The sequence below is a fragment of the Cyanistes caeruleus genome, chromosome 10 (assembly GCF_971803275.1).
Source record: "Cyanistes caeruleus chromosome 10, bCyaCae1.hap1.1, whole genome shotgun sequence".
NCBI classification, from domain to species: domain Eukaryota; kingdom Metazoa; phylum Chordata; class Aves; order Passeriformes; family Paridae; genus Cyanistes; species Cyanistes caeruleus.
In genome coordinates this window covers 13857054-13882808 of record NC_141710.1, presented here as the reverse complement: position 1 = coordinate 13882808, position 25755 = coordinate 13857054, and the positions used below count along the sequence as shown (strand labels likewise).

The 25755-nt window shown below is 44.9% G+C and overlaps 1 protein-coding gene across 3 annotated transcripts in view; it reads right to left on the bottom strand.

Annotated features, from left to right (window-relative positions):
- Positions 1 to 2620: 2620 nt before the first annotated feature.
- The window catches only part of FGF12 (fibroblast growth factor 12), a 218162-nt gene continuing 195027 nt past the window's right edge, over positions 2621 to 25755 (bottom strand). For 2 of the 3 annotated variants that reach the window (XM_086843648.1, XM_086843647.1), the window contains exons 4-5: positions 11808 to 12006; positions 2817 to 3170 (exon numbers count right to left, since the gene is read on the bottom strand). In XM_086843648.1, the coding sequence (XP_086699774.1) occupies positions 3052 to 3170; positions 11808 to 12006 (318 nt within the window). In that variant the 3' untranslated portion in view covers positions 2817 to 3051. Of the gene's footprint in view, positions 3171 to 11807; positions 12007 to 25755 lie in introns of all 3 variants that reach the window. The other variant, XM_086843649.1, reaches the window with a different exon arrangement.

The following is a 25755-nucleotide window of genomic DNA, read 5'->3' as shown; positions in this document are numbered from 1 at the left end:
GGGTTTTTATCATGGCTTATGGCATCATATGTGGCTCATGGTTAAGAAGGGAGCAAGAGCCAGCATAGTTTCAACACATGGCAGAAGACCTGCTCCAAGGTTGTGCAGACACTGGGTGAGAGCAGGAGCAATTGGCTCTCGCTGTGAGCAAACTCAGTGAGTGTCACATGAAAGTGATTAGCTCAAACATCATGGAACAAAGGAGCAGATCATTTTGACATTTAGGCCTGAATCTGGCATTTCCAGGGATTCTTGTGATGATTTGGCCAAAGACTATTAACAAGGCAAAAGCCCAATGAGGGAAGTGGTGAGTCCTACAATGATAAAATTAGCACATGGTAGAGCTGGATCTGCTGTTGCCCACAGCTTTTTGGGGCTTAGGCAAAAGATATCCTGCACATAAGGCCACATCAATTTTTAGTCTCTCATGCTGGAGCTGCTCTAGATTACATCAATGCCCTTGGCAAGCTGCCCATGGCTGGGCCCAGAAGAGGCGTGTGGTATCAAGGTGTGCTGGGGGTACTCTGTTCTGTGCTAGGTGCTGGGCTTTCCCTCCACTAGGGCAGCTGGAAAAGCTGTGGCTGAGTGCTTAACCACGGCCTGGTGTTTGGTGATAGTTCAGGAACCTGATAGCTCAACATACTGGCCTTGAGACTCCATTTCTTTGAGTGTACACATCTACAGGGATCCTTTAATTTGGGGTGCTTTCTAGTTTGTGAGGGAGCTAAAATGCAGGTAGTGAATTCCATCAGCTGGGGCTGGGTATGTGCTCCCAATCTGAACATGTGTTAGCTCCAGTGCTGTGGGGCTGGAGGGCAGCAGTAAGTCACTGACATGATGCCTGCTGTAGCTGCAGCATTGGGCAGCAGAGCCATGGCAAGAGGCTCTTTATTTCAAGGTTTCAGCTTTCCCAAAACACAAAAGGACATGCTTGAAATTCATTCCTTCATGCTGATCCTGGGAGTCTTCCATAACCTTGAGATTTTGGCTGTCTCTTTGCTTCCCGTACGCAGCCGCTCACCGAGCCCTGACGCGGCCCAGCACCTCCTCGTGTGTGGGGAGGGAGGCACAAGAGCCTTTGCAGGAGCATCACGGCCAGCCCTGGCACAGCCCTGGCACTCCCAGCAGCAGCTCTGCCAGTGTGGCTGCCAGCCAGCTGAGGCATTGGCTGGGATGCCACAGGAGCCTCCAGCATTAAGGTGGTATTTGGAATTTCACAGGTGCCTGTTATGAGTGATGCAAACGCCCACCCTGCCTGTAGCCACAAGGCTTTAGGCTGATTCGCTGTGAACAAAGAACCATTCTGCCCCCTCTCCAGGCCCTTGGGTGATTGTTTTTCCTTTTGTTTTCACCCCTCGCAGGACCTGTGCCCATGGCTGAGCAGCAAAGGTTTCCCAGGCCCCTCAGGCGGGGCAGTGCCTGTTTTTGTCACAGCAGCTCCATCAGTGCTGCTGCTGGTGCCTGCAGGCCCTGGCAGCGAAGGCGGTCAGAGACTGGAGCTGGTGTGTGTGATCTCTAACGGGGCAGCAGCCCACACTGCCCTGCTTCAGTCCCACCCCACAGCGAGGGTTCACTGCTCACCCCCTGCCCACAAGGAGAGAAAGCGCCTGACAGGGAGAGCCTTGCCAGCCCCCACTAAAGCCCTGGTTGCTGCAGGTGGGCTTAGCACTGGGCATCCCTCACCCCAGTGCCCTTCTCCTGGCCCTTCCCCATTTGGGAATTCATTACTTCTGAAGTGCTGCTCAGTATCTGCAGCCTGGCACTGCCAAGACTCATGCCCACACCCGTATCCAGGCTGCAGCAGCACCACAGGGGCCTCACACCATCACAGTGGTAAGGCTGGGGACTGGAGGGTTTGCAGCCTCTGCTTTGAACATATGTGGTATGTGTGGAGCCAGAACATTTAAGGAGATCCCAGCTGCTGGGAGGAGACGTCCTTACCCTGGCACAACTGGACAGGCACAACCCCCCATGTTCCCCTACACCTGACCACTCCTAGGCACATCCCATCCCCACATCCCTCTTTCCACTGCTGAAATCCTGTTACCCTCTCATATAGCACATGCCTTAACATTTCCATCTGACAGCAAGGATTTCAGCAGCATTTCTTGATCTCTTTCATATTTTAAAGCAAGCAGCTATCCTTCCTGCCCTTTATCTCCTAACTCTACCCTAATAAATATGATCACTTCATCCTGTGAGACCTGAAAACCCATTTCTGAAATTCCCCTGGCAACTAATACAGTAAAACAAGCCTATAAATATAAATAATTATGATAAAAAGGCATAAAATGCCAGACTTGGGTCAAACGTACTCAGGGAGTGACATTAGCAACAAATAACTATGCAGGGTTTGAATGTAGATGGAAAAGACTGAATAAAGAGTAGCTACTTCATTGCCCATAACTGTCAGGCTCCTAATTCGGGCAGGCCATATTTTACTGATAGCAGAGCAAACACAGTCATAATGCACCCCTACCTTTCCTGCTTTGTGAAAAATTCCATCCATCCCCAGGGAAGCAAGGATGTTAAAAACAGTGGTGTGAACGTGAGGTGTAAGGATAAGACAGAAAATAACAGGATGTAATTCCCATGTGTTTGTTGCACATCATATGCTAAGTTCAATTTTCCAAAAGCTTTGTTTTATTTTTAAAGGTAACATCTTTATTATTATTATTATTAGTATTAGTATTATATTTATTAGTTGTTATTATTATTATTATTATTATGCAGAGATGAGATTTTTTTTTTCCCCCTTTGATCACAGAGCAAACAGTTTGCTTTTGAAAATGTTAATGGAGTCCTGATTTAAAACATTTTTTCTTCACTTTTTTTGTGTTGTTGTTGTTGTTTTTTAAAACGTTTCAACAGGCAGGATCTGGGTTTCGATTTTCTCGTCCTACACAAAGAAAGATTCTGGAGTTCACACTCCAAGCCACTACCGGTAGGTCCTGCCTTGCTCAGTTGTCATCGTCTCAGTGTGGTTTCGCCAGGTGGGGTGGGTAGGTGGGTGGGAGGGGAGGAGTTGGAAGAAGGGAGGGTATTTGTCAGCTATGTCGAGTCTTGGTTAACAACTTTGCCTCCGTTCATGGTTGGTGTCCCTGAACTTTTCCTTGAGCGTCCTTGTTTTTCTCCAATTTCATGCAGCGATGGCTCTCTGTACATGCACACTGCAAACAGAAGAGACACCTGTTAGCAGCCCTGAAGTCACAGTCATAACCATAACAAATCATTTCGTTGTATATGATGCTGAATTCCAGCCCCATGACAAACACACACACATACCCACACTTACAAAACCTCTACTGACCCAGCAGCAGATTGTGTTACCAAGCAGGATCTGTTTACCTGCCCTTGCTGCCATTTGCTTCTGTCTCTGTATTCTTTCACAGGTAGAGAGAAACAGCAGATTAACTGCTCACAGATAAATCTTTCTAGATTTTATGTGCTTTACAGCTTTTCCATGTTATATTCATATATATAAAATAAACATTTTAGCTCACAAAACCAAGTACTGCCTTGAGATGCTGATTATCATCTAACAAAAAGTCCAAGAACGACCCAGTTCCCAGCCCTTGACCTGCAACAAAAGCCCTTTGACTTTTGTCTCAAAACTACACCTGCATGTGAGCCATGCAAGTGCTCAGGGTGTTGAGCTGTGGATCTGAAGTGGTGACTCAAGCCCATGTGGCTCCATCGGCCAAGAGCCGAGGTCTGCTCTCAGCACTTCCTATTTATTCCTCTGTAAATCAAAGCCAGCCAGCCAAGGTCAGGGCTGTGAGCAGACACATGGGATGAGTTCAGTGACAGCAAGTCAGGAGCTGTCCCAGCTGTCCGTGGTCGTCTGGCAGCACCTGAGAACAGGGTGGCTCGAGGGCACCTTCTCTCCAGACCCTGGCTAGGCAGTGTGTGTCCTACAAAATGTACTCGCTGGAGCCCAGACAGCCGGAGAAGGCAACGTCTGCCCAAGGCATGGCTCATCCCCACGTCCTGGGCAGGACAAAGCATTTATCCAACTCAGCACATGGATCAAGTCCTCACGGCTGTCCTTGTGCCATGTGAGATGTGCCAGAGCAGGGGCATGGGCTGCTCACACCAAGGACAGCAGCCCTGATGAGCTCACTGCAAATGTGGCAGGGTGCAAATGAGATTGTAAGAGTGAGGCATCTCAAGGACAGGCACAGTGGAGCTGAGAACATAAGACAGGTCCAGACTGCAAATGTCATGTCCAGATCTTTGCAAAAATTAGGAAATGAAGCAATGATTGTGTACTGCTTCATTTTGTGAAGTTGTCACATCACAAACAATGGCAGAGAGCTCCAACACAGAATAGAGCCTTATCAGGGTTTGGTTCTGGATAACCAACAAGAGCAAAACTTTAAAGGTTACTTGAAGACACGGAAAAAACTACCCCATGTATAAAAGGCAATGTAAGTGCTTGTATCAATAATCTCCCCTGATTTTCAAATAAATCCCAGCAATTAGAGGCAGGCTTAAAATGACATTATTGCTCTGTGCTTTTACTCCTGACTAGATAAACAGTTACAGCACTGTGCAACCATACAAGACAGAGATAAAGTGCAGTCAACTGTGTATTAATAGGAGGGATATTGAATTGAATATATGAGTAGTGAAAAAATATTACTTTTCTCAGAGAGTATTTTTCATGCAAGGCTTTCAAAGCAGCTTAAACACACATACACACACACACACACACACACACACACACACACACTGGGCCTCCCAGCAAAGCTGAAAGGAAGCACTGCTCTGCAAACTGTTATTGCTACTGAAGCCATTTTCTTTCATGAAAATTAGAAAAACAAAGAAAATGAAGGAGTTGTCCCTTGGGTCTGAGCCAGGATGAGCCCTGCCAGGACTGCCCATCAGGCCCAGACAATGGATGCTGTCTGTATGCTGCAAGGAAAATGTGTAGCATGGCAGCAACAGATGGAAAAGGGCTCTCACATCCCCTCTCACCCCTGAGCTACCCCTCACACTTTGAAGAGTGTCACTCAACAACAGGGCGATGGTGAATTTGCCTGTTGTGGCAAAGTACCCAATAAGCTCCTAAAGAAAGTATGAAATGGTTAAGCTGAGGAAAACCTTGTGATTTCTTACCCTGAGCTGCAGTCTTTGGATGGCACTGAGGATGTGCATCACTTCTGTGACTCACCTTATTCTCGGATATGATGTTTGCCCAGCAGAATGATGTATCTGTGCCAGTGTTGTCCCAGTGCCCCTGACATTCTGTACACAAAATTTTGTCTCGGGTGCACTGTTGCATCCTGACCTCTCAGGTCCCAAGCTGGAGCTGGAGGGACCTCCGTGAGTTCTTTCCCCAGACAGCTGCAGGTACCAAGCTCATCTCACCCACACCTATTCCCAGGAACCCATCAGACTGGGTCAGATGCTTAACTACAAGGACTGAGCACAGGTGAACGCTGCAGCAGCACCATGGCATGCTGCCTTTCCTCAACTCCCTGCCTCTCACCACAACTTTTGGGTAAAAACCTTGAGCTGCTAACAAGGCCCACAGAGTAAAGAATATAAACCAGGCTACAGAAAGAAACAATATTTTCCCCTACAAATGAAGGAAACCCTGTACTTGGCAAGCAACTAGGGCAGGAATTATAAGCTTATCTTCCAGTCTAGTGCATGATGCTAATACTGATGTGGGGCATGGCTGGAGACTGCTCACATGGAGTTTTTGAGACAAAGCTGTCAAAGCCTCTGAAGCAGACAGGCTGTGCCAACAGCCCATGCCAGAAAATCTGTAGCAGTATAGGACAAGCATATTTTCAGTATTTAGATACACCTACAGGATCAGTGTATGCAGTACTTACAAGGCATCATGCACAAGAGATGCCTGGATATTCTCCTACTCAAGAGGCTTGTGCACATGTGCTGAGCTGTGGCCATGGCTCAGCAGGGGCTGTAAACCCCCTGCACTGTGGCACACAGGTGTGTACACCTACATCTGCACAGGCACAGGGCTTCAAGGACAGCCCAACATGTTGTGCAACACCGGCTCTTGGACTGCAGCTTGTTCCTCTTTGTACTGAGGAAGTCTGAGCGTGACTCACGCAGGGAGATGTTAGTCATGGACTGGGGAGGGGGTGTTTGCAAATGGACTGTTGAGTGCCCAGATCTTCCCAGTTTTGAAAGTACATCTTTGGGGTCCAAGACTTGCAGACTGACTAACAAGTCTCTTTGGGATCCCTCTGTCTCGGTGTGTGTGTAGACACACTTCCCTGTCACCTGCACCTAGGTAAAGCAGCAGCAGTGTGACACTCATGCCCGGATGCCTGGGAGGTCTGCTGGAGCATGCAGCACAAGGAGCTTTGGAAGGATGAGCAATTCAGCTAGAACAAGAGTTCCCTCCCTGCTTTGCCTTGCTTCTCCCACCCACCCACACCCACACACCAAGCCAAATACAGCCCTTAATGTCTGAAAACCAAGCTAATGCTGTGGAGTTTCAATCAGATAATCAGCTCCTATGCCCCAGATTCCAATCAACACATCCATATTCATGCTTTAATTGGAAAGTGCTGTTAGCTTGATCTGCTGAAGAGCTGCAGGCATTAATGGAAGGGGGTGAGCGCAGTGGAGCTGTGCCCATGTCTGGTTCTTGTGGTTTTCGATTCCCTGCTCCCCTGCTCCCCAGCAGCGCCTGCCACTCACAGGCACAAGGGAACAATTTGCACAAGGAACAAACTCACCAATCAGGAAGGAGACCGAGGGCACAAGTGAGGAGGAAGGGGGTGGCAGGGACCATACTTCCAGAAGGCAAAGGTGTGGAAGGGGCTGCCTGTCACCCAGAAACAGCTCAAACTCTTCCCTACATGCTGGCACAGGATCCCACTCTCATTTCTGCTTCCCAGACATGGCACTGGCACACCACCCACACGATGACACTGTAATCACCCTGGGCATCAGAGACTGCCTGAGTTTGGGAAGCATCATTTTGTGTCCTGACCCTAGCATTTCTCACTTGGCATCACTGCAAGTTGAGGAGGTTTAGGGGATGCAACAAACTTCATTTCCTTCCTCTAGAATAAGGCAAAAAGCTTATTAAGCACATTAGATATTTTCCATCTATCCGTCTTCACTCTGTGTCTTTCCTTGCCCCAGATCCTTGCAAGTCAGGAGGAACCAAAATTTTTCTAAGCTGCCATTCAGCAGGTGGGCAGTCCTGCAGGTCAGCATGTGCCCAATGGTGCCTGGCTGGATCTGGGAAGGGCTGGAAGCACATCCTCTGGCAGCAGCCCAGAGAAGGCTCCTTGCCTTGACAGGTACCACAGTTCTGGGTGTCAGTATCTGCCCAGGCAGCTGTATTTGCCAATGCTTCTGTACAGGGAATTAAGTGCCTGAGCAGCAGCACTCAGGGGCACCAGGGAGTGAGTGATTAGGCACCCTCATTTTCTGCCTCTAATTACCATGTTCTAAATCCCAGCTGATGCATTTCAGAGGCATGTGAGCTCCTGTCTATCTGGTGCTAAAATGTGAAGGATGCTGCCAGGTGGAATCACACTTTGTTCAGATAAGAAAGGCAGCACAGGATGGCAAAAAGCCTAGCAAAATCACGGTTAAAACACATCACGTTTGCCATCTAATAAGATGATCAAGAGTCTGATAGATGAGCAAGTGAGTTAGTGTGGGATAGAAAACCTACCAAAGCCTGCCCATCTGGAAGACAGACCCAAGAGAAGAGCTGTGTTAGCAAAGACTTATAAAGTGTGGAGATTTTGAGGTTTGATTTTTTAAGAATACTTTTTAGGATGTTGGGAAAGTGACATTTTTCATGGGCAGGTAGTAATAGGACAAGGGAGAATATTTTTAAACTAAAAAAGGAGCGATTTAGGTTAGAAGAAATTCTTCTCTGCAAGAGCAGTGAGGCACTTGCACAGGTTACCCAGAGAAGCTGTAGATGCCCTGTCCCTGGAAGTGTCCAAGGCAAGGCTGGATGAGGTCCTGAACAGCCTGATCCAGAGAGGGTGGCACCCCTCCCCATGGGCAGGGGGTTGGGACTAGATGTTCTTTAAGGTCCCTTCCAACTCTAGACTTCCTATTACTCTATGCATTAAGGTGTTACCTTTGAGGCATTTTCATGAGGCCTACTGCATTTTCCTAGTCAACAGTGTCTTGTACTTCTTTACAACGTCTGAGCACTCTGCCTTAACAAAACTTGGATGTTATTTCCCTGAGGAATGACACCAGGAAAGACCTGGCTGCTTGGATACTCATCAGTGGTAATAAATGGATCCAGACTTGCCATTAACAGGTCAGCTTTGTATCTGAGACATGTTCATATCATGAGGGCTGAAGTGCCATAAATTCAGAGTTAGGGGCTGCTCTGCTGACTTAGATGGAGGAAGTTTTCTGCTTCTGTGGCCAGATTCGCCACCCTAAATGTTTTCTAGTTTGGGCCAGGAGAGAGAAAAAACGTAAGCCTGGGAGAGTTACATTTGGAAATTATGTCCTCAAGGACAAGGAAATATAAATAATAGAGCACATCCACAGTAAGCATCTGATAATATTCCTACTTAAATGACTGGAAACTTCTCACATTGTTTGAGATGGATTTGGATATTTAGAAGAACAAGAGGTACTATGGATGGAAGGGTTGTTCCAGCACTAATCATTACAGACACTTGAAGAGACTGAAACTTCTCTAAAAGATTACTTGTTGTCCAAGTGACAATTATACTCAAGCTCATTTCTTGTGCAGTCTAGTTCAATCTTGATGTCTTCCCTTTAGGGCTCATTTAGCTCGAATAATCAGTGATCAGAAATAAAAATATCAAAAGAAATGTGTTGCGTATGTGTGTTTTGAAGCAAAACTGGCACCACACAGTACATCAACTGCTGCCTACCAGGCTGTTTGCCTTGGCTTTGCCTGTGCACAGATGGGAGAGGAACTTAACGTCTCCCCTGGTGTTACTTAGGAAGTTTTTTGTGCTTTCATATTGATTAAGCTTAATCTTATTTCCAAAAACAAACAAATCCTACCTACACTAAACTAAAAAAACTCCTACCAACCAAAATCCAAAACTTTTCCAGTTGGTATCTACTGAATTTTGTACAAAATACCTCCAGCATCCTGCCAATCTACATGAGTCAAAACACTCTGTGTTTAGCACAGCAGAAAGACGAAGCTGCTAAAAGCCACAGATAACACATATTCATACACAGATACCACTGTGTATATATGCATATGTGCTCCCATGAGCACTTAGAAATTATCTGTGAGGACATTTCTTATTTATATATTAGTTTGCCGTCCACTTGCAATTTCAAGGAGACTTCTGAATTCAGAGAGCAGGATGAAGCAATGGGAACCAAATGAGCTTGGGGAGAAATCTGGGCTTTTTTCTGTTTCCCTTCCCTGTGAACGCTCTCTTCACTAAACTGCTGCACAATTTTTCTGTACATCAGAAACAACTGGGAAGTTTCATCTCAGAGATAACTGCTGTCGAGTGGTAGGTGTAGTGATTCCTAGCAATGGATGTGGCTCCTCTCCTTCCCAGGGGGAGCAGATTCCTCCTTGCACACATTCCTGTGTCAGCCATCACGTGGCAGGGCTAATGCTGGTGGTGGTACCCAGCAACAGGAAACCTGGGGGTGTGACTGTGGATGGAAGCTGCAAAGTTCCTGTGGATGGAAGCTGTGTCCTGAATAAGCAGCAAAGCCCACACACTGGGGCAAGCCACAGCATTCTGCAGAACCGACATGCAAATACAGCAGGAGAGCGCTTTGAGTATTTCCTTGGAGTCATAACAAAGAGAAGGAGCTGTTAAAACAGGGCAGGAATTGCCCCTTTTCGGTAACATCTCTGCTTGCAAGCTCTGCTCGCGGGGACTTTGATGGATGCGGTGCAGAGAAGTCACGTGGAGATGAGCGCGTTTTACTCCAACCCTCCCCGCAAGCCTCTGCTACCTACAATGAATCTCAGGCTTGGGAACAGAGTCGTCCGTCTGGAGTCACAGTCCCAGACAGCTGAATGCTTTGGGAAGCTGACACGTGCCTTGGCTTGGGAGACTGCCAGCTCTTTGATGCAGCAGCGCTCACAAAGCCTGACTGCAAAGCATGTGGAGGAGGGAAGGAGTGGAGGAGCCCTTAATTTGGCTGCCAACTTCCAAAGCGCTCACTCGCTCGGGAGGTTATGTGACAGCTGTGATTGAAGCAAGTGTGGGAGGAGGCAACTGCGGGAAAGGGAAGCTCTCGGGCTGGGCTGGGTTATTCAAAATGAAAGCCAGAGCAGCATTTGCTGAAATGAGATGTCTGCTGTGGGTCAGGCAGCTCTGTTAAGGCAATGAGGAGAGCCACAGGAATGGCCTAGTTTAATGCATGCAGAAGGAAACTATTGAGCCGTTCAGCAGACACCATGCATGCTGGATTAAGAAAGAAGTCTGGATTCAAAGGATCCCACTGATCAGTGTCAATGCCCATCCAGGCAGCAAAGAAATACCAGAAGGACGTGGAAACCCAGCTGTGAAAGCTGGTGCTTGTCAAAGACTCTTCTCATGGTCAAGGCAAGAGAGAAGCTGCTGACCAACCCCATGCCTGAAGCAGGCCCTGTTCCTTGGTAGAACACGAGGGCTTAGGGTACCAAACCCACTAATGGTTCAGATAAACAAAAAAGGTTCCTGGCTGCAGAAAAGCTGCTGAAAACAAGCACAGGACAAACAGCTCCAGACCATTCTCTGCTCTTTGTTTCAGATGGCCTTTTCCTCACAACTGCCTGCCCCTGAGCTGGGAAGCTTTTTCAAAGGCCACTGCTGTGTGGAGTGAGCTGTGGCCTCCACCGCTTGTGAGTGGTACCTCTTAGGAGGGCATCAGTTCAAACTTTCTCCCACAGCCAACATGGGGTAGTGAGAGGGAGCACAGAGCAGTGCAGCCAAGGCCAGCTCCAGGCCACTGTGTCCCTGAAGGGGACAAATGGCAGGACTAAGATGGGGTCAGAAATGCATACTTAGTTTGGGGATCAAAAAGTAGAGCTTTTCCCAAGCAATAGATAAGTATTGTTCCCAGAATCAAATTAGTACCTGTTAAGTACACACTTATCACACTATCTCTCCATTTATCAGGGGCCAGCCCACAAAAAGCAAAATATCCTGTCAGGAGCCTAAGGCACACTTCAGAGAGTGTACAGGCATCAGCAGGAGGGCAGAACTTCAACTCCATGACTTTCACTGAAGCCCCACACTGTGACGAAGACATGGCATGACAACATCCCATCTAACTTTGGACAACAACTCTACCCCCCAGTGATTAACTAGCATGTCTTTATGTATGAGGAAAAACAGATTTAAGTTATCTCAGGGTAGACATAAAAAGAACATCCACAGCTCTGCTGGTAGGACCCATTTTTCTTCTGTTACTATGAGTGGAACGTCAAGATCTAAAATCAGGTGAGATAAATCCTGTCTCTACTGACTCTATATGGGACTGGAAACCTACTGAAATACACTGGCAAAATCCTCAGAGAAGGCAACATTATGATCACTACTGCATCACATTCCTTTGGAGCTGCTGGCTGCTTTCCTTTACCAGTAATTTCTTGTGTTTCTGGGCTTTTAAATTCATTCTTTAGCGCCCCAAAGCTAAGAAACCCCTTTCAGACTAGAAGGAAAGCAGAGGAAATACTAACAGTGCAGCCCAGCTTTTATCTAAAATGCTACAAATACTTCTTCTTGCTTTCAGGTCTCAAAGCCCAATATCCCCACCCAAGAAACACCAACTGTGAAGTTGTTAACTCCCCCTACCCAAACCCCACTGAGGGAGAAAGAGGGCAGATTCCATACCTTCAATGGGTTTGGGTACAAAATGTGATGAGGGTTTGGTTTTTTTCACTCGGTTTCCCTTCATAATTTGACCTTCTTTATTGAGTCCCAGGAACCACGCTCGTCCAGATTCTTGCTGCCGGTACAGCGTGGAAGAATAAATAACGTAGTAGTTTTCAAAGACAGATTCTTTAAATTTGCACTCTGGTGTAAAAACATCCTGCAGTAAGAAAAAGAGAGAAGAAAAAGCAATGGAAGAATTAATCACTGATCTTCTGAATTAGGCATCACTGAGTGATACACAATGGTCACGCACTGCAGTTAACAACAGAAAACAACAGGCATCAGCAATGGCAGTTCCCAGCAATAACACCAATCTAGACAACTCCTGGCTGAAAGGCAAGGCTCTCCTTCCCTGGCAGAGCTATGGTCTGCAAAACAGCCTGCAGAGAACAGGCATGAAAAACATGCAGGAGAATGCAGAAATTCGCCAGGATTTAGACTGAAATACTAAGGAAAAGAAAGTAAAAGAGAGCTGAGAAGCAGAGATAGCCTTGCTGTTCCTGATGCCTTCCCCTGGTTTTGCTCATACTTTCCCTATGATGGGCAAATGTACAATGCTTGTTGTCTAAAATATTCAAATTCTTAGAGGCAAAGGGCAGTTTATTGAACCATTTAAGAGGATTCAAAGAAATGAGAGTATAAAAGCAAGTAAACCATTTAATTTCAAAAGCAGTGTGAGGAAATGCTGGCACAAAGCCTGGAAATCTTTCAATAAGGAGAAAGAAGTAATTTTAAATATTTGTGGCATAAGTATTTCTGCAGGTACCAAGAAGCATCTCCACACCTGCCCCAGAGCAGAGCACATATGGATGTGTCCAGGACATCCCCTGAGCCTGTGATGGCTGTGGCTGTGCCTTTGCCACTTGTGCTGGCTTTGCATGAAGTCTCCAGGACAAAACTACACTCAGCTATGGAGTAGTACTTGTTATGTCCCAGTATTCAAGGTTTTCACAACAGAGAAGCATTAAACCTCTTTTAAAAGATCTGGCTAGCCAGGGGACTCTGTGACAGCAGGTTCCCAAACCTTCAGTGAGTCATATGTGGTTGCTAGTAGGTTGGGTTTGGTTCCCAGACTTTGATATTGAGCAGAAAACTTATCCTGGCCAAACAAATTCTCCCACTAATTTTCTAAAAAATATTCTTGCAAAGAGGCTTCAAGCCACAATGAAAATTCATTTTCTAGAGCAAAACTGTTTCAGCAAAAAAATCCCTTTTTACAGGTCCCAGACAAGGCATTTCTGAGGCCTGTGAGCGAAGGCAGATCTTTCTACAGGCAAGTAATGCTCCCTCCCAAACCTTTGCCAGTCCCAAGTCTTGGGGAGCTTCTTCAGCATTGCCAATGGAAAACCCATGACCAACATCTGAGCACAGCATCTGGAGTAATGCCACGTATTTACTGCGGACCTCTTGTTTAAGAGCAAACGTTCTGAACATTCAGCAACACTCAGGAACCTGTTTCCAAGTGATCTGGGGGTTATATAAAGTGTTGCTGCTGTGACAATAAATCCAGTGTGCAACAGACCCGCAGAGACTGGCAGGCTTGAAGCTACAGAAGATAAAGCACAGCAGAAAGCACAGAGCTGTGCTGCACATGTGAATTTTGCATCAATCATTAGCACCACACAGGTAAAAATACCATCAGCAAAACGAGCCTTTTTGCCTTATCTAAGGGAGTCCTTCTTGCCAGAGAAATAAATATTTTTAAAAGAGAGTGAAACAAGTTAAGAGAGATCTAGATGACTTAGAGCACTATAAAATGGTGTTTGAAGTAGCTTCCCAAAAGAACAGTGTTTAAGCATTCCTTAAATCTGCCCTTTATCTCCAGGCTTTGTCTTGCCTGGGAAGGCACAGCTCACCTGGGAGCTGGGTTTGCAGGAGCTGCCTCTGAACTGCTGGCTCAGGGGCACTCCCTGGCACCAGGCCCAGCCAGGCAGCAGCTCTCAAACCAAACTGGACAACTCAATCCCCTTTCCAATGCCTTCATTACCCCATCAGTAAAAACTTATCATGGAAATTCCCTTTAGAGGGACTAAAAAGTTGGCAGGCTGTGAAAGATAACTCCCAACTTGACCTAAACATGGAACTAAGGCTATTTCCAATGAAGAAATATAAAATCTAATGACTTTTGAGAACGTAGTTTCACAAAGAAAAAAAAAATATTTTAATTAAAAGTTATTGCAAATTAAGTTTTCAGCTCAATATCTGTTTTAAAATTACTGCAGTATAATATTTTATGACATGCAGCAGCAGTTCATAAAACAGATGCTGTATTGTATACCCACTTGTACCAATAAACCAACAAATTTCTTATATTATTTTAAAGCAAATGCATGTAAAGACATCAAAGTAATGAAGATTTTAAAACATAAAGAAAAAAATCTATTGATTTCCTTTAAATGTTTACAGTCCCCCACAAGCAAACAAAAGCATCCCATTTGTTGTGTGAGTTGGCTGGTTGATTCCTCATCTCCCATGGTTCAGTTGAAACAGCACTTCAGGTTATGAACCATGGCAACACTGCTATGAAACACCCCAGCTCTGTCCATTCAGCAGCTTAGAAAACCCACAGATCTAACAGCTAAGTTCTAGTTAAATAATACTGGGTTTATCCACTATTACCCTTCTTCCTATGTACATCATCTCACCAGCAACAACTGTGCCATGTGGAGACAGACACCGACGGGACACTGCTCATCCTGCCACCAAACTGACACGTCCCAGGGTCCTGACAGGTCTGAGCAGCAGTAATCTCTGTGGGCACTACCCTGGGCTTGACACAAAGAGCAGGAGGATGAAGAAAGAGCCAGATGACCAGACAGCAGACAGGGCAGAGGAGCAGGACACAGCCCACTCTCCCAAGCACTGCCTGAGGATTTTTAGAATGTCCTGTAGATCTCATTAACATGCAAACCCTTATGTTTTTCTTCACTGGTGTCTCCTTGGTGCCCCATGGCCAACCTTCAGCTACACTGCATCATTTAGTTTCATCAGACGCCTTTTGCTGTCAGTTTTGGGGCTACCAATAAAAAAAGGCTATTGGGATATTAATGGCAGAACCTCTCTACAAGCTCCACTGTCAAAATTAATTGTGCAATTATGCTGAATCAGGTGGGAACTGCTGTTTCAGTTGTCTTAGGCTGAGATGAGCTGGGAAGAAAGACAGAAGTGCAGGTGAACAATACAGGCTTCACAATAAAAAAGCAGTTTGTAGCAGCCACTGCTGCACAGACAGAAATCTGAGTTATCTGAGACAGTTATTTGAGATAACAGAAGGTATTTTTTAAAAAATCATTGATCTATTGACCAGACCTCTAGGGCATGCACAATTTGGGTTTTTTTTTATTTGTTTGGTTTTGTTTATAAGATAAATTCACTGTTGATGAAATGTGCTATGTGGGCAGACCTGGAGTCCAATACTTTCTCTTCATCTCAGATAAAGAGTGGGTAAACACAGCAAAGGGATCCTCAGGCTGTGCCCCCCTGTGCTTCTGACAGGACATAAGGACATCCTGCCCCAGAGGTAATGCTATGGTAAAGCCCTGGGGTCATGAGCACCACTTCACTTCCCCACTTGCTGCAGGGACCCTTGGAAACAGGGTTATAACGAGTCCCACTCAATTATTTTTCCAGCTCTCTCCTCAACTGAAATAGCATGACCAGGTACAAGACAGTGAGAGGACAGATGGCTTCTATCTTTTAATCACCTGTCTTTTTTCAGTCTTTAAACAAAGAAATAAACAGTGACTCTATTTTCTGCATGAAGTCCACAGAGGTCCCCTGGCAGGACTGTCATGAACTCAGCTCATTCAGAAAGCCCACCAGCTCTTCTCATTAAAGAATATACTTGTGATTTGTAGAAAAGAAAGATTCTCTCAATTTAACTCAATGTGAAACATGTCTTTGACTGAATAATTTTTGCATAGAAAGTAAATAAATACATTTATTTGTTTACCATTTGGAGATTTAGAGCCTGAGGTATTTTGTTAAGTGTCTACAGATATTACTGAAAGTGGCTTGGAAAAGCAGTTCTTTTTTTAATTGTTAAACTAAAAACCTGCATGAAATATTTGCAAAAGAAACATTAGTAGTTTACATGCAAAATGATTAGCGTCTGCTTGCAACTTGTTTTTTACATCTCAATCCAGTCCCTTGAACAAAAGACAATTGTATTAAGAAAAGTAATTAGATTTGCTTTGAAAAAACAAACATAGGTCTGGTTTGTGCTAACTGTAGTTTTACTGGAAATTTCACAGCCTAAAAAAAAATCAAATTAACACAGTAGCTAGCTATGACACAGAAAAAAAAGGGGATCACATTCAATGACACTTGGAACCAACAGGAGCTAAATGGATGTATCTGCCATCAGGGGGGATTCAGTGTGTCACACCTGCTCATGGAGGGTATAAGGTACCACAGATTGCCCCAGAAGTTATTTCTGGATTAGAAAACCAAGATGCTTCACTTATCCTTCATCCCAGTAGTGTCTCCTGCCATCTGCAGTTGGAAATGTGGATGTGACTTCCAGGCACAAGCCAACCTCTGCATCACTAGAGCTCGTTTGTTCTTCTGGGTTGGGAATGTCTGGGCCCATCCATCCCCCACTACAGCACAGACTGGCAGTGGTTTGTGAGAGGGCAGATTTTTTTCTAATTCACCTCAGCTTTCACCTGGTCTGGTCAGGTAGACCTAAACCAACCTCTTTGAACACCGTAAGTTTGACTGGGCTCTCCTTTGCATTTCTGTAAAGCTGGGCAAGTTCCACAGACCTTGGTGCAAAGGCACTGCTGTCAAACCTGTGGGCACAAAGCTGCAGGGCATTCAGCGCTGCACTGACACCCTCAGAGACCTCAGCTCCTCCAAAAAATGTCAACCCAACAGTGCTGTAGCCCTGATGCAACCACAGCTGCCAGGGCAGTGGACAGCCCTGGTGCTGCTCAAGAGAACAGCGCCAGTCCCTGCCACACCAGCCTGGGAGCATCCCTGCCACTGAGCATCCTCAGCCAGGAGCTGCAAAAAAAGGGGTCCCAAGTAAACAACAGCATGGTGCTTCTGGTTTCTGATGATGAGAGCCAGCAATCTGCTCCCCAGAAGCCCCTGGTGTCCCCAGATCATGGCAGAAATGGTGACAGGTTTCCATTTGCAATGCTCAGGGAAAGCCAGCAGGAAACTGTCACAAGCTGCTGTTGTATTCAAACCCAGCTGCTCACTGAGCATCCCCCCAGACTGGGCAGCTTTGTTCATATTGCTCACCATTTCCCTACAAACATTCCCAAAATTGCCAGATAAATAAAGATATCTTTTTTTTTTTTTTTTTCCCAAGATCTCCTTTTATTATAACCCAAAGGAGAACAGCAAATACACATATCCACAAGCAAACCTAATGACTTAATAAATTTAGTCACTGAAACTAGCAGCAATAAAAGAAAAAAACCCATTCTGCAAGTAGTTTGTGTCACAGTTTAGGAAAGGGATGTTAATTATGAGTGTTGAAATATCTAACTAACACACTCCCAGAGTAACAGTTTTCCTTTGTTTACAGCACTTATGGGTTTCTCTTTTACATTCTGCACAATTACTGAGCCAGATCTTCAGATGGGATAAAAGCACTAAACTGCACCATAGTCTATTGCATGGCAAGGCTTCCCTCCCAGAGAATCTGGCTCAGGATACTTACTGATGTTAGTGTTAATACTTAAGAGCTCATCAACTCATTTAAAACATATTAAGTAGGAATCATAAATATCAGCACAGCTATCAGCAGTGGCATTTCACTGTTTTTGCGGAGGCAGAGCATGGAATGATTGGATTGTGTTCACTTGTCTGTATAAGCTCTGTTCCATCCCAGGGAAGAGGATAACACTATAGAAGAGCATCTGTTTTATGGTACTCTTTACCCAGCAAAGCCCATTCTACATTCCCCACTGACCTCAGTTAGGGCAGGGTTTCATCAACACTCCTCTGATGCTAACAGCACTATGAAATTCAGTATTCAGAAATCAATATGGATGTGCAAGACACCAGATTCTTGAAGACATTTGGGTTTCCACATTAAGTGCAAATGCTCAACTCCCATATAAACCCCTGGAAGCTCAGAGACTATGTCTTTGAGAATTTGTGACCACAAACCTCATACAACAGCACTGGATCCTGGCACACTGTTATTGCCAGGACAGGTCTTTAACCACAGAGATTCCATTTGCAGGATAAGCCCTGTGCAGACCCTGGAGCACTGCCACAGGCAGAGATGCCTTGCACAGAGTCCCACACAGTTCAGGGCCCACCTGCCTCAGTGTAGCTTCTCCCCAACCTAGGGTTGCATCTGTCTGGAAATGCTTTAAAATAATTGTAGCTGAGCTCTCTCCTGGCATGTGATCAAGAACCACAAATGTGCATCCAAACTTTACATCTCATCACATCTTTGTCCAGATGGCAGGTGATATTCTACTCTTCACACTCCACTCTTCCTCCCCCTTCTAGCTCCGTAAAAGATTGGTGACAAGTCTTCTTGGTGGCCTTTTAGAAGTAGGAGAGAGCAGATACATTTTAAAATAACAAGCTGCTACATGGGAGTGTACAGCCCCGCTGCAGGGTAGAGATTCACTTGATGAGGCAATATGGTATCTGAAAGCATTCTGACTCCGCCTGGACCATCTGTGGGCTGGAGGGAACACATTTTCAAATAAATCATCATCCATGCAGGTCTGTTCTCCAGCTCTGGGAGCTGGGAAACAGCATTAGCAAGTCACCTAACTTACTGCCTCTGAAAATTTAACTAGAGGACTATCTGCCCTCACTCTTGTGGGAACTCTCTGTACTCAAGGTAAATAATTGTTCATCTGGCTTCCCTTTAAAATGCCCACCCAAGAAGTGGAGTGCAGATCTGCTATGTCTTGTAAGCTAATGCAATATTCCTAGACAGGCAAAAAAACCCCAAGTGCTGGACAAGCCCCTGTAATTAGCCTGCAGATCTTTATATGTGGACAAAGATTGTCCAAAAGCACCTTTTAATGTTCAAGGTCTGATTAAATTATTCACGTCACCATCACTGAGGACTGCCGGAGACAAAGGTGTGACTGCAGCATGGACATGCCCAAGGTGTCCTGCAGCAGCAAGGACCTCTGCCCAGCAGAGTATTGACCAAAACCCGTGGTAGGGTCTGCAAGACACTGAGCTATTTCACCCCAGATGAACTGTGTGTGCTTGACCACAGTGAGCACACACAGATCCACACAAGCCACGGCCTCCTCCCTTTGGCTACAGAGCAAATGAGTTTTGGGGATCCTAATCCAGACCTGACCATCCCACCACAGCTCAGTATTGTGTTCTTTTGCTTTTTTGCTTGGCCATTTTCACCAGGTACTTCATAAAATGCCAAAATTCACTGCATTGGCATTTGGTGAGCTGCTCACGCAAGCCTCACAGCAACACAGCTTTCAGCTTAATGATTGCTGAGAAGAACATAACTGGGGATGACTCTTCCAGCTAAGCTGCTCACTTCCACACCTCCCTGGAGAGCCTGGGGGGACTGGATGAGAGAACAACTCTGTCAGTAAGGCCTGGGTACCAATGACTGCATGGCTCCATGTGCAGTGAGACCTGCAGAAGTCAGCACATTGAGCTGCTCATTCATGTGGCACAATGAGCAAGGCACGTATTTTACCCTTAGCTTTACTTTTTCTTGAACCCCAAATTCAAATTCATGGTTGGACAGAGGAAATTTTCATCCCTTCCTTTTAAAATGCAAGGTATATTTGGAAATTACTTGACTGATTTGTTTTTTAATTTTGGATCTTATTTCAGGCTGGAATTTTAAAGCCTCTGAAAGTTTGGACTGCCATGACCTGGGGTCGTGATCACAGCTCACTCACATGGCACTTGGCCCATCCAGTGCAGCACTGCTCTCCCAGGAAAGCAACTGCTTCCCACAAAGGGGTTTTTCCTCACATCATTGTCTCTGGTATTGCATTCCTGGCAGCCCGGGGATCTGGTGAAATCCCAGGATAATTTCTAACCTGTGAATCCCAATTCATCTATTGTCTTCTCTACATTCTGTTCTCCTGACAAAGTGTCTGAAATTGCTAACAATGTTATCAACTCTGCTTACTCCAAAACACCATCCAGAAATACATTTTTGCTTTCAGACATAATGATCATGAGACAAGATGGCACTAGATGAAGATATGTTAGTTGCATACAAGAAAAACAGATTTCCTAAATTAGCATCGTACTGCCTCATCTGCTAAAGCCTGAAATAACTATAAAGAAAAATAATAATGTAAGAACTCTAGAAACACAGCCAGATGGGATGCTCTGAACCTCTGATCTCTGTTTCTTGGCATCAATCGGAGTCTGAGCACAGGGCAGAATAAATTGATTTGTTGCCTTTGGTTATGTTTGCCATCCTGCTATTTTTATTATTGTTGATAATAATTACAATGTATAAACTAAAGTAATGGTTATGCATTTATAAACATGAGATTATTTTCTTCTGATAGTCAAAAGAAACCTTTTAGTGGAAAATAAGCGGTTAATATTGGGTTTATGATGTTATTATTTATATGAAAATCATCTTCAAAGGCTCAAAGCAAAGTATAAATGCCTCGGGCATTTAGAAAAATGCCCTCACAATGACAGGAGGACAGGGTAGACCTCATCATTTCTACATTTTTGTGCTGAGGTCCTGAGCACTGAAAGACCAGATGGCTGCTAGGTGCTCTGCAAACAGGAGGTGTCAGTGAGTGGAGGAACAAATTACAACCAAGTTCCAGTTCAGTTTCTTAAGCAAACACCCCCTTATTCTGACATAAATGAAATAATGCAATTATAACAATGTCAGCAAGAAAAGGACTGAGAATGAGCCCCAGCCCTTGTAAAGAATAGTCTTACAAGTGTTTTATGGTTTTTAACACAGACAAAGCTGTCCTGCTCTCACCCAATGGTAGAGCCTGCACAGAGTGCAGGTCTGAGGAAGACAATGGCCTCAACCCAATTTTCTGTGTAGCTCATTTCTTCTGTGTAATTCATCATCATGTGGGCAGAAGATAAGAGGACTTGCCAAGGACTTCACCAGGCCTATTACAGCCCTGAGATGCTGATGTGCTGAGATAGCCTCTCTGCTTTGACTCTTAAATTCAAACTGTGAGCTGGAAACACACCCTATCTTTCTTAATCCTGGAAAGATCTCTCCTGCATTAAACCAATTTCAGAGCTGTCATGACCAGGGCTGGAAATTCAATTTCTTTGGTGTTGAAATGTCAATTTTGAAAATGAGTGGTGCTAGATTATTAATATTTTGACAGCTTACTGACAGATTGGCTACAACTGGGCAATTAACAGAAAGTCCTGTGGTCTAAAACATCAACTGAGCTGGTGTTGGACCAGCAGGTTCTTACAACCAAGATGAAACGCTATGAAGTGTGACAATTTATGGTGGCTTTTCCCACCCCCCTGTACCCTCTGCTGTAGCGCCTACACAGTGAGAAGGAAAGGTTCACAGAATATTCTTGGGAGAAGGCCAGCTCTGCTGCCCACTGGGAGAGCCAAAAGGGAACCCTCTGAGATCTGTTCCTCAAAGCCTGGGCCCCAGGAATTATTCTGCTGACAAAGTCAGCAAAGAAGGTCCATAGGGCTCCCTTAATATCTGCCAGAGTGACACTCAGGTGACACTTCAGAACCCTCTGCTCCATCATCCCAACCCCCAGTGAAGGTAGGTAGGTAGGTAGGTAGGTAGGTAGGTAGGTAGGTACTATAAAGAAGGCTGTGGATGGCGTGCAGGCACGTTTCTGTGGCTTTTAGACATTTATTTTCTGGTTTTCTGAGAAATAAGAAAATCAACCAACTCTGCTGTTAAGAATTTCCATCCACACATTGACCACAGTATCTATGTCAGCTCGAATGAGCTGACAAATCTCACAGCCCAAAACAACTTCACAGACAATCCTGGGCTTATTAATACCTTGAACGAATTTCCATGGTATGTATGTACTGGCAACCTGACTTGTTCTTTTTCTGTTAGTTCCCTTTTGATGTGAAATAACCCGTGGACAATGCACAAACATTTTGAATGGACCCAAATTATGCCCAGCTCAGATCTGACTGCTCCAGTGTATGGAGCCAACTAACCCATCATAGCTGATGCTCTGCTTCCCAGGAATCAGACAGATGGAAGTATATCATAAGGGATTTTGCAGCAGTGGCTATAGTGAAATTTTTCACTCTGTTGAACACTTTGCTAGAGAACACAGATTAGCTTTGGCATCTGATCCTGTTCAGAAGCCAACTAATGACTTCAACTTCCAAACTAAGATAATATGGTCACTCTAGAGAGAGTAATAGAACACCCTAACTCTGTTTGGCATAATGACAGTAAAGCAGGAGACCATTTTATTGTGGGACTAGTGTACAGAAGACTGTGCAAATGTCTTTAAATTATATTACTCAAAATCAACAGCGCAATCCAGAGTCAAAAATTAGTGCTTTCTCTTTGTAGCTACTTATTACAGCATGCAAGCACAACGAGATCCAAGGTTTACAATTAGATCTGAAGGCATTTGGTTATTTTTCACCTAGACTGTGTTTACACTGCAGGAACAAATGCATAGAGTGAAACTCTTGGTGGCAAGGGCTGGATGCTGGCACTGTAGACATTTCAGGATGGATTCAGTCTGGACTAGCTGCCCCCTGGTCCCATGGTCTGACTATCCAGTATTTTAGGGGCACTCCCAAAGAGAAACCTTTGGTTTAGTTTCACCCAGAAGTGAAGCTAGTTTGCACAGCCTGAACCACTCCGTGGTGCAAACAGAAGATCTTCATGTGAAGGTGACTGGAGGGATTTTTCCGAAAGTGCAATCCTGGTCTGACAAAAGCACTAATCCCAGAGATAGCTGGGATAGTTGGCTCACTGCAGTGGGGTATAATAAAGTAGGCATGTGATGATGTGAAATGTCAGTGCTCATGAAAGGGGCCGAGGGCCCTGTATTGCCCTCTGGAAAGCAGGGACGTGAGCAGCCCACTGTAATCTAGGTGGGGGCTGTACACAACATCCTCTTCTGCCATGTGGAGTTTGCATTTCAGATTGTTCCTTTATGATCTCAAATGCCTCAGCCACACTGGATATAGTAACACAAAGCCTTCCAAAAAGCACTTACCACCAACATCCACTAACAGCTACACTGGCAATAGCAACAACAAAATAGTTGCTAAACATGCCTATTTGAAATTGTACCTGGCTTGCAGAAAGCCTGGAATTTGCTACATGTCACAGCTGGATTCTTCTGAGGTTTGAAAATATTCTCCTTAGCATGATAAATTTTAAAGAAATTTTATTTACATGTTCCAGCAAACATGCTGAGGGGGAAGGAAATCTCAAAGCTGTCCTGACTGTATCACTGAAGAAGAAACATATCATTCCTGCTTTCTTCTGAGCTAGTACAGACCCGGGGGAGGAAAAAAGGCCCCACTGACCCAAAAAAGCCCCACAAAAGACAAAGCATTTGCTCATGGGCATAACAGTCCTTCCTTACCATTTGCAGTATTTCTTAGTTTCCATCTGTTTTCATCAATACTAAGTCCTGAATCATTAGTGCAGCAACATGAGCACAATTGGATCTAAGAATCACTAAAGCTGGACTAAACATTCTGTTCTAGGAATAAGCACTAATTAATGAATGTTTGTATTAAAATTGGTATGATCCCTTCCATAACAACGGAGCTGAAGGGAAAAGATGAGAAGTCCTGTGGAAACATAACTTCTGGTGCTGGGAGAAATCCAAAAAGATAAGCTGTGTCAAAGTGTCTGATTTAACTCAGCCAAAGGCGAGGACTTCACGAAATTAGAATGATCTAGCAAAACTGTGATGATCTGTTCATAGTAATGGACCTGAACAGTCATTTCTGCCCCCACAATCTATGGCACTGGGATCAGCAACAGGCAAGGTGTCCCAGCCTATCCTGTCACCAACAGTGTAGCCATACAGCACATCACCATATAGCACAACACCAAAGTGTTCATCTGGAAGGTGAAAACCTGTGAAGCAAAAACTCAATCAGTCAAGTGGTAGAATGTTTATCAAATTACTGTTTTCTTTACTACTTCCACACTACTGCATCTCAACTGATCTAGGCAAAGCATATTAGTAAACTGTTAATTCACAAATAAATGCAACTGCACTTAGAGGAACACACAGAAAGCAAAAGCACCATGGGGATCATTTTACTTAGAACAGGGCAGTAAAAAATATGAGGCAAGTGAGGTACAAAAGAAAAATAATGAGAGTTGTGAGATTTTGCTTTTTAAGCTGGTCATTAAAAATAAACTTTCAACTGACAAGAATGCTTTAAAATGTCTGCTTTCTAAATTTAACTTTGATATTGAAAAGTCTTGGGTTTTGTTCTTTTGTTTTTTTTCGTTAATGTATGGTTGATAAAAAAACCGAGGCGTGATAATCCTGGCGCTACACATTTTCAAAAGCCATTCTTTAGCTGCAGCCTCTTCAGAGGGTGCAGATAACATTTGCATGGATACAAAGCCATTGCAGAAAGAATGTTCCTTAAGGGCAGAACTGGCTGTAGGGTTTAATATTGTTAGGAACTGAGACTCAAAATCAGCAGCATTCACATTAATAGCCACTAAATTATTTATTCATATCAGGCTCTGGAAGGCTGCAGATAGACTAGGTTGTTCTGAAGGGCTCAGCTCCCACAAAGTTTGTTGCATGACTTACTTTCAGTTACCTTTTTGAGGAACATACATTCATTATTACAAGTCTTGGCACACATTAATGCCTTTGGTTCCCTCTTTCCCTGATTTTGTGAATGGGGAGGAAAGTCTGTGCACCAAGTAATGCCCATATCCAGGAAGCAGATGCCACAGTGCAGCACAATCCACACTCCAGCAGCACAGGGAGGGTGCAGTGTGGAAGAGGCTCCCTGAATTTTTTCCATCCTTAGTACAAAACAACAGTTCTCAACAAAGCTTCATTTATGACCTTCCAATTTCTCTCCCCCATGAATTATATGATCCAAAAAATACTACAAAGCTGTTTTGAAATATACCTGCTTCAACAGTTGTCAGTTTCTGTTTTCTAGTTAAAATCTAGCACAAAGTCCCTATGGGCACAGGAATCAGGTTCAGGGGTCATGAGGGACTCCTGTGGAAAAGCTCTGCCAGGGAGGCAAGGGGGCTCTTCGGATGATCCAAGTGCCTGCACCCCTCCAGCCAGCCACAACTTCACTGCTGGCTACCTCACAACCATGGGAAAAGCCATCTGAAACACATCACATACATCTTGTGATGCCAGAGGGACAAGCAGCAGGGCCACAGAAAACACTGACCTGAGCTGCTAAAGTTGCAAACAAGGTGGTACTCTGCACTAAAGAAGTTCTCGGCCTTTTTCCACCTCCGCTTATGTCCTCAGCCCTGCTGCTGACCTTGATCCATTTAATTACATCCATAACCAACTAACACTGTAGCAGAATGTAATTATGCAATCAAGTAATGAGCTATGGTTTCACTCTTGGTCTTGTATGCAAAGCCACCTTTGAAGAGGGCGATGAAAGAAGTGATTATTGTAAAAGGACAGCGCAGCCCCATGTACTAATTACTGGTCATGATGCAGGGGACAATGTCTGCTGGCAACATTGATCCATCAGCTGCTTTTAATGGGCAGCTGAAAACCTTCTCTGTGCTGCAGCCTCCCAGCCGGAGCCGTGGGCTCATCCCGACACCAGACATACGCTCACAACAGGCATGCTGTGTGACGGGGCTCCACAGCTCTCCAGCCAGCAGCCTCTTTCAAACACACTTATTAAAACTGACTAAAGAACTGCTGCACTGCTGGCAGTGCAGATTGGCAGTCTGGCAGTGGCCAGCAATAGCAACAAGGGAAAGGTGTAGGAACAGGGAAAA